The sequence below is a fragment of the Pimephales promelas genome, chromosome 1 (genome assembly GCF_988280905.1).
Source record: "Pimephales promelas chromosome 1, fPimPro1.hap1.1, whole genome shotgun sequence".
NCBI classification, from domain to species: domain Eukaryota; kingdom Metazoa; phylum Chordata; class Actinopteri; order Cypriniformes; family Leuciscidae; genus Pimephales; species Pimephales promelas.
Window position 1 is genome coordinate 21547168 of NC_142769.1, and position 12181 is coordinate 21559348.

General features: G+C 37.9%; 1 protein-coding gene across 1 annotated transcript; it reads right to left on the reverse strand.

The window, feature by feature from the left end:
- Positions 1–3460: 3460 nt before the first annotated feature.
- Positions 3461–5682, reverse strand: leap2 (liver-expressed antimicrobial peptide 2). The gene is made up of 3 exons (XM_039668769.2): positions 5476–5682; positions 4918–5084; positions 3461–4525 (listed from the first exon to the last, which is right to left on the reverse strand). Exons 1-3 carry the CDS (start codon positions 5542–5544, stop codon positions 4486–4488), a joined length of 276 nt encoding a protein of 91 aa, XP_039524703.1. The 5' UTR covers positions 5545–5682; the 3' UTR covers positions 3461–4485.
- Between the last annotated feature and the right edge of the window lie 6499 nt (positions 5683–12181).

Below are 12181 nucleotides of genomic sequence, written 5' to 3' on the forward strand. Positions count from 1 at the left end.
CACTTATAGTCTACAGAAAATTATAAAGGGACCATCAAATAAAGTGTTACCAAAACATTAATAATTATGTTGGGACATATAAGATACTCGCCTTCATGTTTCATTCCGAAAAGTTAATATTTTCTTGTGGTGGGTCATCTGGTGTTTAGCACTTAAAGCACTCTGACGGTCAGGAGGGATGACAAAGATTTCTAGGAACTTATCTATGATTTTATGAATTCTATAGTTCTTTGTCACTCAGAAGGCATGCTTAGTGTCAATCTGCTGCACAGCTCTGCCCCCATGTGACTTCATATAGCCTCTTGATATATCTGTCTGGCAGCAAACTTGTCATAGATTGCCAATTTCAAATTGTCATTTGAACATAAGCAACAATGATTTATACGTCTCTGAACGCTATCTCTATTCATTGCACAAGCTTGGCTAACCTTTTTGAAGTCTAGGTCTGCCATGTCAGTCAAATGGCTGCTGTGTGCTGCATGGGTCCCATGGTCTGAGTTCAGGAACCCTGACCACACCACTGAGGCTTGCTTGACAAATGACTGATCGCCACCTTGGAATTATGTGTTTTTGCATTACATTCGACTTTGTAGATTCTAAATAAAAAGTCCAAAAAATGCAAAAAAAAAAGTCTGCACTCTAAAAATACTTTTTTGTTACAAACAGGAGATAAAGAATGTACAAACGTTACAGCTTTTGCCTTCGTCAGTCTCGAAGACACGTTTGTATATTCTTTATCTCCTGTTTGTAGCAAATAATGTATTCTTGGAGTGCAGACCTTTTTTTCATTTTTGTACTGATATATATAGCACCAAATTTGCTGGTAGAGCGCTGGGAGAGTTTTGATTAAATAAAAAGGTCCTAAAAAGTTACACAACATAAAAAAATCACATAATGTACATACACTGAACAAACTTAATCACGCAACACTTGTTGCCCCCATTTTTCATGAGCTGAACTCAAAGATCTTAGTCTTTTTCTAACGGCCTATTTCTCTCAAATATTGTTCACAAATCTGTTTAAATCTGTGTTAGTGAGCACTTCTCCTTTGTCGAGATAATCCATCCACCTCACAGGCGTGGCATGTCTGTTGATTAGACAGCATGATTATTGCACAGGTGTGCCTTAGGCTGCATGGCCACAATAAAAGGCCACTTTAAGGCTATGTTTACACGGAAACGATTCTGAAGAGAAAATGCAAAAGTGGCGTTGCGTTATCACTTTTCATTTCATTCAAGCAGACTTTTGCGTTTTTACCCTTTAGACGGGAATGCGGCGGTGGAGCATTTTTAAAGGGTACTAAACCCCTGGTCAGAGCCTGACTCCACCCACTGGCAATATTTGAAAAATGCTGAAAAAGTAGGCAGACCCCAGCGGAGATAGAGGGGACGAAATAGATGCTAAAACACTCTATCCTGATTGTTTTCAATACTCGCAATTCCAACTCCTGACTCGCTACAGTGGTTTTGACGAAACAAGCTGTTTTTTATACTGCCGCTCGTACCAAAAGCATGGTGAGCTTAGACAGAGAATGTCTAATTGAAGAGAATTGGCACTGGCTGGTTACTTCCGGGTTCTGGACTGGCTGCAGCAACACGTCTCTGTCCATGCGGGGGCGCTCGCGGTCGAGTGCAGAATGAATGGGAGTCAATGGGGTTTCACCCCCAGAAATCCACTTTCCTCAGGATGTAATTTTTTGTCAAGTAATTTGAAAGTTGCATTCAAAACGGAGGGCTAAGATAATACACCTTATGCACCAGAGAAACGTGGGCGCCGTCATCTTTAGAATAATATTGTCTTTGAACTCTGTATATTTCTATGGCATCGCTGTCGAGGAGTAATTTGCTGGTGAAGGGGATTTCATCATATCATGAGCATTGTAATGTTTATCATAAGCATTTTAAAGCAGATGTCTGAACAAATGTCGACCGGGAATTTTTTTACGAGCAGTTCATTTATACCTATGCAAGATTGCTGTGAAAATACAGACCGGAAGTCAAAAGGGGCGGGGCTACATAAGGTCTATACACTCAGCTGGAAGTTGCATTTTTAAGTTCACTTATCTGTTCTAAAAATCCGTTCAAAAATGTAATGACGTCACACAATAGCAGAATGCTAGCATGTTCCGGCCAACAACAGCCTGTAAGAAATCGAAAGGACATAAGTACTCGTTCATTCGATTTTGGGCCTATAATCTATATTGAACTTGCGGAATTAACAATAAAATCTATTTTGATTCAATAAGCAGGAGAAAGAGACACATTTAGCCATTTAGCTCCATAGACTCCCATTCATTCTGCACTCGCCCTGCTTATTGATCACCTCCAGTGGAATTCTAATGGAACTGCATCCAAGATGATACACAATGGGGCTGATAGGAAGTGCCAAGACTTTTCGTTAGACGGGTTCTCGTGAGCAGAAACCTGCGTACGTCACGAAGTGCGGAACATCCAATAGGAAAATTCAACTGCAGTAGCCACCGTTCAACCTGAAGAGGGCAGCACATAAGACGTTTTTACACCATATATTGTAGAAATAAAACACTTTATACACAAATGTCAAAAAAGTTACTCGAATCAATGACTGGTATTAATAAAGATCCATTCTTACAGATCATTACCTAATTTGGTTTAGGGTTTAATATTCTTTAAGATTTCCACTCTGGAGAGTGGTTTCCCTTTTTGCATTTTTAAGCCCGAAAAAAGCCGTCGCCGTCTAAACGAAAGGCACATCGTTTACGTTTTCACCCGCGAGCGTTCTCGTGTAAACAGGGTGCAGTTTTATCACACAGTACAATGCCACAGATGTTGCAAGTTTTGAGGAAGTGTGCAATTGGCATGCTGAGTGCAGGAATGTCCACCAGAGCTGTTGCCCGTGAATTGAATTATGGACAATGAACACAGGTGCATTTTATTGATGATACTGTGACAAGATCCTTAGGCCCATTGTTGTGCCATTCATCCACAACCATCACCTCATATTGCAGCATCATAATGCACAGCCCCATGTTGCAAGGATCTGTACACAATTCTTGGAAGCTGAAAACATCTCAGTTCTTCATGGCCAGCATACTCACCGAACATGTCACCCAGCGAGCATGTTTGGGATGCTCTCAGTCGGGGGTCCCAAAATTTGAGAGAAATAGGCATTATAGAAAAAGTCTTTTTGAGTTCTTTGAGTTCAGCTCATGAAAAATGGGGGCAAAAACAAAAGTGTTGCGTTTATAATTTTGTTCAGTGTAAGTTGTCACAGTGTAAGAATAACTGGCAAAAATGTCAGATAGAACCTATAATTCCAAGGTGGAGTGATGTCCAGCTATTCAGGCCAATTCACAAAACTTTACATTTTTAAATGCACAATTTTGTGCAAAAAAGCAGCAACCGCTGCTGAGAAATATGCTGCATTGCAAACTGCAGTGATCTGTGCAACTTTGAAGGCAATAAGTGGAGTTTGTGACATATAGGGAATTTTCTCGGTACAAGTTTTTATTTCAGAACCCCAAAGTTCACTCATATGAGACATGCACATATAGAGTTACAGTACAGTAAGTATACATCTTATAGATATATATATAGTCCGATACATAAAAATTGAGCTTTTGATGAACTGTTGAATCATACAAAATAAAAAGAGAAAAATTTTAAATAAAAAGAGAAAAATAATAAATAAGTAATCCAAAATTGAAATGATGCTTTGAAATCGTGAAATGAGACACTTATAACAACATAAATAGTGAAAGGTAAATGAGTCTTAAATTAAATACTACAAACATGAGCACATAGACAAAGGCAAAGGATGGAGGTAAATGGTTAATTATATCTAGACACGATCAATAATGGCAACCTTTGCACTTTCTCTGTCCCATTTTCTCATAGACTAACTTTGGTTCAACGGCTTTTCGGTTGAGCTAAGGCACTTCACGGTTAACGCTTGCCTTCACTTGCATACATAGCTTTCAAGTAACATGATCTAATACTACAGACCAGTTTCCATGTTTAGACTGAGCTTAGTCCTGAGCTGAGATGAGCTGTTAGTGGCAAGGGCCATACTCTACTCCAGGTATATCCAGGACACGTATTGGACTTAATCTGGTTCAGGGAATCTGGCCCAAAATGACATACTTCATAACATATACTGTACTCTATCACCTTCCCAGCACATCAGTCCATCAAAAATGTAAATCGAATCTCACTAATAATGCTTACTGTATATAGCAATACACTGTGCATGTAGGTTGGAGGTTATGAGGAAAAAGTCTTTATGATATGATAAGCCCAATCTTCAGAACATTACCTATTGCCTCCTTTGTGGCTTTAGAGGAGTCAGATATAGATATAGATATATATATCTATTAGATATATAATTAGATATATAACTATATATCTAATTGATGATTAACTGCACATTCACATTCAGTTGCCCCTGTTGCTCATTGAATCAAACTCTTGTCATGCACGATCAGAGAGGGAAGATGGAGTCTTCATTTTAGGAATTAATTGGTTGGCTGTAGGAACAGTGGCCTCTCCTGTGGATGAAAATATACATAAAGAATCAATGAATATTGTTCTCACATTTCTTTTTTAAAAGTATGAAAGTAATGCCAACAAGAAAAAGAAAAAAAGAGTTTAGTGTTTAAAGTCGGTTTGAAAAGGAAGTTGCAATAGTCTTTTCTTCCCTATTGTTACCCAAGTATATCCAAGTGAAATGGCTTCTTAAACAGGAAACAACATAAGGTGGGACTTGATTGGTAATTTTTTTTGTTTTTTGGAAAATTATTTGGGTTAAAGATTACGAGGGCAAGTGGATTAAAAGAAAAATGTGCACAGATAAATCAGTTTTTTTTTTTTAAACTCTGCAATACTCCATTAAAAAAAATACAATTGTCAATTTTTCTATGACTTTAAGTGATGTATTTACCTGCATATTCCTGTTGAGCACTCGTAGTTGTTCTGGCAGTAGGCACCGTGAGGTTTAGTACCCATGATCCTCCATAATGGGGTCATTCGAGCAGTTCTCTTCAGTGACCTTTGAACTTTCTGCACAGATGAGGGTGTGTCCAACTGTGGCAGAGGGCTGCAGGTCACCTGAAACACATTATGTGTAAATGAGCTCTAATAAAACTTAATATCCATCATTAAAAACATCAAATTACACAACCCTTTCTGCAAGAGTTTGACTATTAGTTTGATCATGTCATTTTAAATTAACAGGAAAATCTAAATTTAAACCAAAGCAGCATTATAGCTCCTTTAATATAGCTCCTAATAATGTGTAACAATAGCATAAGAGCATATAAAATATTATTTTCTTTTCTTTTTTTTAAAAAGAATTCCACTTAAGTAAAAATTGAACACACTAACAGAAATATCATCAAACTGAGATGGTGTAATACTCAATTTAGAGAGCCATGCAATTTTTTTTATTTTTTTTGTAAATATTAAAAAAAAAATAGTAATAATAAATAATCATAATTACCTGCTGTACAATCACCAAAAACACCAGGCACCAGGCTAGAAGAGCCCCTCTGTGAGTGTGATCCTGCATACTGAATGTGAATGAATAGGTTCAGTTGCTGTAACAGAGACACTGACGGCAGAGATGATGTACTCTCTTATATACCCATAGGAGAGACCGACTGCCTCTCCCCCTCTACTTTTTCATTGCCAGATGTGGTATTTGTTTGCTTAATGTTTGTGACTTGGATAATCTGATGTCCTCTGGGACTCTGGGAGAAAATGCAGCCAAAGTTGAGAGAAGCAAGGGATAAGGAAGAACGAGAGGAATGAAAGATAAGAAAAAATAAGACATGCTTTTGGGTGCTTGTCAGCATTTTAGTTTCACCACAGTTTGTTGAACTGTAATTTAGACAGCAATGCAATGGTATTACTCACCGATTTAAAACCACAATGTAAATGAGATGATTCACTGTATATCAGATTCTAAGGCTTCTGAATCAACATTTCCCATCCTGTTTCTTCAGCGTTACTTTGACATAGTTCTTCCGTCTCCCTTTTATCATATACATGTGCACAAGGACCTTGACAAAGAATAATGACTGATTAGATAACTGCTGTGTTTTAGCCTGCTGTGTAGAAGAGACTGTGAACAAGTTGCAGCAAAGATGGCAGCGGGTCAGAGATGAGTCAGGCCTCTGATCCAGCTCATCACAAAGGTTTCACACTGACTCATGGTGTTTACTGGTTCTGATGCTTGTCATCTTGGGATTCTTAATAATATCCAGTACTATTCCATAAGCTTGACTTTCATAAGACTTGTTTTAAACATTTCTAGCACGCGGTTTTGGTCATAGTATTGTGATAGGCTAGAGCTCAAGGTTAAGCTTATCTATCTGTAAATTCTTTCAGCATTGCATTAAATCTAAACAGGTTAAGTGTTCATTGAGGTCAAGCACAGCAATTTGCTCACTAGACACGTTGAGGACTGGCCTTTCCTCTTTATGAGTAAAAGACGTTTGGGATCACTTTTTTAGAGAAATCAATACTTTTATTCAGCATGGACACATTGAATTGATCAAAAGTTACAGTAAATAAATGGACTGCATTTATAAAGCGCTTTCATAGACCTAATGGCCACCAAAGCGCTTTACATTTTGCCTCACATTCACCCATTCATACACTCACTCATACACCGACGGTGGTGTCAGCCATGCAAGGCGCCAGCCTGCTCGTCGGGAGCAGGGGTTAGGTGTCTAGCTCATGGACACCTCGACACTTGGTCAGGTGGAAACGAGGATTGAACCACCAACCTTTCGGTTTTATAGACAACCCACATGAACCACTGAGCCACTGCCGCCCCGGCAGATTTGATAAACAAACATAGATTTGATAACAAACCATGTATTTGTTAAAATACATTTATAATGTTACAAAAGCGTTCTATATTTTATTCAATTCATTAAAGCATCCTGCTAAAATAAGTGGTTTTCAGAAAAATATTAAGTAGTGCGATGTTTCTTGAGCAGCAAATCAGTATGATTTCTGAAGGATCGTGTGACACTGAAGACTGCAGTAATGATCCTGAAAACTTTGCAATCACAAGAATAAATTACATTTTTAAATATATTAAAATAGAAAGCAGTTATTTTAACTTGTATAATATTTTACAATATTGTTTTTCCTGTATTTTTGATCAAATCATTGCTGCTGTGGTGAGCATATAAGACACTTCTTTCAAAAACATTAAAAAGTCATACCGACACAAACTTTGAACAGTAGTGTATATCTATTGAAAAGATGAGAAAATAACTCTTTTCTATTTACACAGTCAGAGATGCTAAGGCATTACTTGAATCGTCAAACTGAGGACACAAAGTGTGTGATTTAGGCCACTGAAAACATTGCAGTATTTGAAATGTAAACCTAGCTTCATGAAAAATTGCCTTTGGCTATTTAGCAGGGTTGGGTAATCAGCCTTAAATAAGGTGAACAGAAACACAAACCATGTGCTTCCAAAGTTCAGTGCTATTTTATGTGCAATTCTACCAGGAAATCTGTATCCAAGGCACACTGTTTCTTATGAACACTGAAAAAAAAGGCTTTCATTTTATTTTGATGGTCCCTTTAACACATTCTGTTGACTTCTATGATCCATGTTTGCACCTACATGTCTACAAACTCGCATTAGTAGAGTATTAGTACACTGATAGGGTTAGGGTTGAAATAAGTTGACATATAGTTGCAGTAGAATGTGTGTTAGGGGAGCATCACAATAAAGAACAGATATTAAGCAGACAGTCTACTACTCTAGAGTTAGTTGACATGTAGTTGTAAAGTTACTTATAGTCAACAGAATGTTCAAAAGGGACCATCAAACTAAAGTGTTACCAAAAATACTTTTGCATAGATTTACAAGTTTGAAATGCAACCCCTCAATGCAGTACATGAGATCCACAGAGAGGAGTCAGATCAAGATCCAAGGGGTGGAGATGGGTAGGATTAGGGTTGGGTTTAGGAATTAGGGGGCGGAGTTAGGTAGGTTTAAGTGTATGAAAGGTGGGAGGAGTTGGATCTGGATCCGACTCCTCCCCGTGGACAAAATGTTCTGCAGTGAGAACCATCTCAAATGCAAGGGAAATCACTTTACATAGATTTGATAAACAAACATTGAGTGTTTTTTTTTTGGAGATAATTCATACTTTATGCACAACAAACCATGCACAACAATAGACCATTTTATCATTTGAAAAAGATAAACTAAATTCCTTACACTTAGCCTTAAGACTTTTAGGAGTTCAACTTCAGGGGAAGAACTGTTTATATCCTTTCCCTTTACAATAATCTATCTTTATGAATCATATGATGATGACAATTCATCAGGGTGTTCCCTGAGTGCTTTAGGGTCAAGCACCCTTTCCCCATTTGGTTGGTTTGTCAGTTTTGGCAGTGGCACTTAGTCAAAAGTACCAAAATAATGGTATTATTATTATTATGCATTTTATTTTTAGGCGCTTTCTTGAGACTCAAATTCACCATACATCATCAACAAAACAACAACAACAATATTTAAGTAAAAAACTAATACAATTAAAGGGTTAGTTCACCCAAAAATAAAAATTAAGTCATTAATTACTCACCCCCATGCTGTACCAACCCCGTAAGACCTTCGTTCGTCTTCGGAACACAAATGAAGATATTTTTGATTAAATTTGAGAGCTGTATAACTACCACATTGGCTGCCTAAGGGACTGCCTCTTGACGGCCCAGAAAGTCAATGAAGAAAATGTTTAAATATCCCAAGTGACTACCGTGGCTCAACTATATGTTTATCAAGCGACGCGAATACTTTTTGTGCGAAAAAACAAACAAAAATAACGAGTTTATTCGACTATTTCTTTTCTTCCTTGTAGGCCAGAAACGAGACTTCCTTAGATTTCCACGACGCATGCGCGAGAATTGCGATCTGAAGTAGTGAAGCTGGTGTGAGCAGATCGCAATTCTTGCGCATGCGTCGTGGAAATCTAAGGAAGTCTCGTTTCTGTTTGTCGTTTCACATTTTTGTTTGTTTTTTCGCACAAAAAGTATTCGCGTCGCTTGATAAACATATAGTTGAGCCACGGTAGTCACTTGGGATATATAAACATTTTCTTCATTGACTTTTTGGGCCGTCAAGAGGCAGTCCCTTAGGCAGCCAATGTGGTAGTTACACATCTCTCAAATTTAATCAAAAATATCTTCATTTGTGTTCCGAAGACGAACGAAGGTCTTACGGGGTTGGTACAGCATGGGGGTGAGTAATTAATGACTTGATTTTCATTTTTGGGTGAACTAACCCTTTAAAATACAATGCTGTGACCAGAGCTATTCTAAAAAGATGTTTTGGGTCGAACAGGTTTTGAGTATTGATTTAAAATGTGAAAGGGGAATCAATATTACAGAGGTCCATGAGGGAGGGGAGGGGGCTTTGGAGGTGGACGAGCAAGTGGCGAAGGAGTGGTGACAGGAGACGATGACACAGGATTGATATGAGGACGACGATCCCCTGGCAGCGATGGTAGTAGTCCACATACACAGATCCAGAGTCTCCAGTGCCGAGGGAAGGAGGAGCCAAGGTGGTGTAGTGGCTGACAACAGCTGGGGGACGACCGACGGGGACGAGGTCGATGGATCTACAGGTGCAGATGGAGAGCCGATGAAGGTAGAGCTAGAGTACCTAAGGGCTGAGGTGGGGCCGGTGTGATGGAGGACAGATGTGACGTCGAGGGGAATGAGGATCCCTCTATAGCCATAGGGGTGGATAGATGGGATGTAGAGATGGAGGAGGGCTGTTGACATAGAATAGTTCATAGTTTATACAGTCAATCAATGGTACAGTTCCAAAACAGCAAAGATGAAGGTACCGTGTTGGATTGGGTGGAGTCAATAATTCCTCATTGAAGTCGATCAGCCAGTCCTCATCCATAGTCCATAGTCACGACTCCCTCGTCCGCCGATGTCGTGGGCTCATGCCCCTGGTCATACTCACGATGGAGATCCACTTCCGGGGAGAGGGTCAGCTCAAGGAGAAGATCTTTGGCATTTCTGGCCTAAAGCACCAGAGGTGTGTGCTGTTGCAAACTATTCAATTAGGCTTCAGCCTTTTCATAGTTTCGCCATAGTCCCAGCTAAAGACTGAAGCAATGCGAGTGAACCGTATCAATAAGGGAAGCTACCACTGTGCTTCTACCTTTATTTCATTGGAGACGTTTAGATAGAGCTGCTAATTTTTCCTCTGATATCTTGATTGTTTTCTGTGGTTGTGATTAGTTCTACCATTGGGCTTTAGTTCAAATGTCAAAGGACATTTAAGTAGCTTTTATAAGTGTGCTGGGAAAAAAAAACATTACTGATGAGAATATTGATACTGTCCAAGACAATGGCACTGGCATATCTTACATTTAGCAAGTTACTTTCAGTTCAGACAGCACAAACATGCATTTTAGTTTGTGACTATTAAGCCTTGTCTGTAAAACCGGCCAAATGTTTGCTAGTGTACATGATTTAGTTAAGAAATTATAGTTTTATTATGTACTGTTGGACTTGCTATGTTTGTTCTAAGAATTTCCACCTTGTTCCACTTGTTAATTGTGTATCTAAACAATTAAAAGTTAAATGGAGCAGTAAATAACTCAAGAACCACAGGGATTAATTTGGCCATCAAACTGCAGAATAAAGAGCACTAAATAATATAAAGTATACTTTCCCAATACGTTGTCAAATAAAAATTATATCACCGTAAAAGCCATTAGTCTTTCGGTTGATTAAGAGTACTGGAAATGGAAGTGTAACCAACCAAGTTTGGATGCAACAATAATGGGTCCGATATCAATTAAAAATAAATGTTTTATATAAAAAGACTACAGAAAGATTTTAATCTTTTCCACATTTGGTATAATTGTCATTCATATATTATTGTTCAAAAGTTTGGGTCAGTATAACTGTTTTAAAAGAAATTAATAGGCTACTTTTATTTGTGAGAAAATTCGAATTCTATTGATAAACATTTTCTATCAAATTTATATTTCAAATAAATGGAGTTCCCATTAATCATAAAATATTAAGGGAAAAAGGTGTTGTTTCTACAAAAATATTAAGCAGCACAACACATGATGATAATACAAACAATTGTTTCTTGAACAAAAAAAAAATCAGCTAAATTAGCTTGATTTCAGAGGGATCATGTGATGCTGAAAATCCAGCTTTGCCATCACAGGAATATATTGCATTTTAAAACATTAAAATAGAAAAAAAAATCATTTCAAATTGCAGCCTAGTTGAGCATGAGACTTGTCAGTGCCATTTTTGTTTTGCGTAGACACCATTAATGCCCCCCCCCCCCCCACCCCACCCTAAGGTATGTTCATAAAAGCTATAGACCATTTTGCAAGATGTAAACAACACTGGTCCACAAGCACTTCCTGTTTCAGTTTTTTAACAATAAACGTTGGCATAAGTTACAACCAACAGAACATTTAAAACTGAATAAAAAAGTTAAACAAATATCTTTAAGATGTTTTCTTTACATTTGAAATAAAGAAACCATTTACAAACTGAAACAGGAAGTGTTTCTGGACAAACTTTACATCTTGCAAAATGGTCTATACTTAAATGTCTTAAAAGGATACTCCACTTTTTTTGGAAATAGGCCCATTTTACAACTCCCCCAGAGTTAATCAGTTGAGTTTTTACCCTTTTCGAATGCATTCAGCCGATTTCCTGATATTTAGAAGAAAATCAGTAACCAGACAGTTTCTGGTCTCATTGACTTTCATAGTATATATTTTTTTCCTACTATGGAAGTCAATGAGACCAGAAACTCTCTGGTTACTGATTTTCTTCTAAATATCATAAAATCGGCAGAATGGATTCGAAAACGGTAAAACCCAAATGTTTAACCCTGAGGGAGTTGTAAAATGAGCCGATTTCCAAAAAAGTGGAGTATCCCTTAAATTTAACTAAGGCCAACCCCTGACTCAAATTAAAGCCCTGTCTGTGAAACCAGGCCAATAGCTTCTCACGGCTCGCCACAGCAAATAAAACATACATATCTGCTATCCCCAAATTGCTATATAGAGCAAATGTTTGTTTTGTCCCTCATTCTATTAAATGTAGTTTTCCCTGGTAAACAATTTTACAGACTATACATTTCCCTGTAGTTAGATGATACCATTTTCTGAGCATTCTAT

Coding starts and splice junctions, on each gene's coding strand:
- leap2 (XM_039668769.2), bottom strand. CDS start 5,544: ATGCAGGATCACACTCACAGAGGGGCTCTTCTAGCCTGGTGCCTGGTG. Junction 5,085..5,475: donor TTTTGGTGATTGTACAGCAG/GTAATTATGATT, acceptor AATGTGTTTCAG/GTGACCTGCAGCCCTCTGCC. Junction 4,526..4,917: donor TGCTCAACAGGAATATGCAG/GTAAATACATCA, acceptor TTTCATCCACAG/GAGAGGCCACTGTTCCTACA.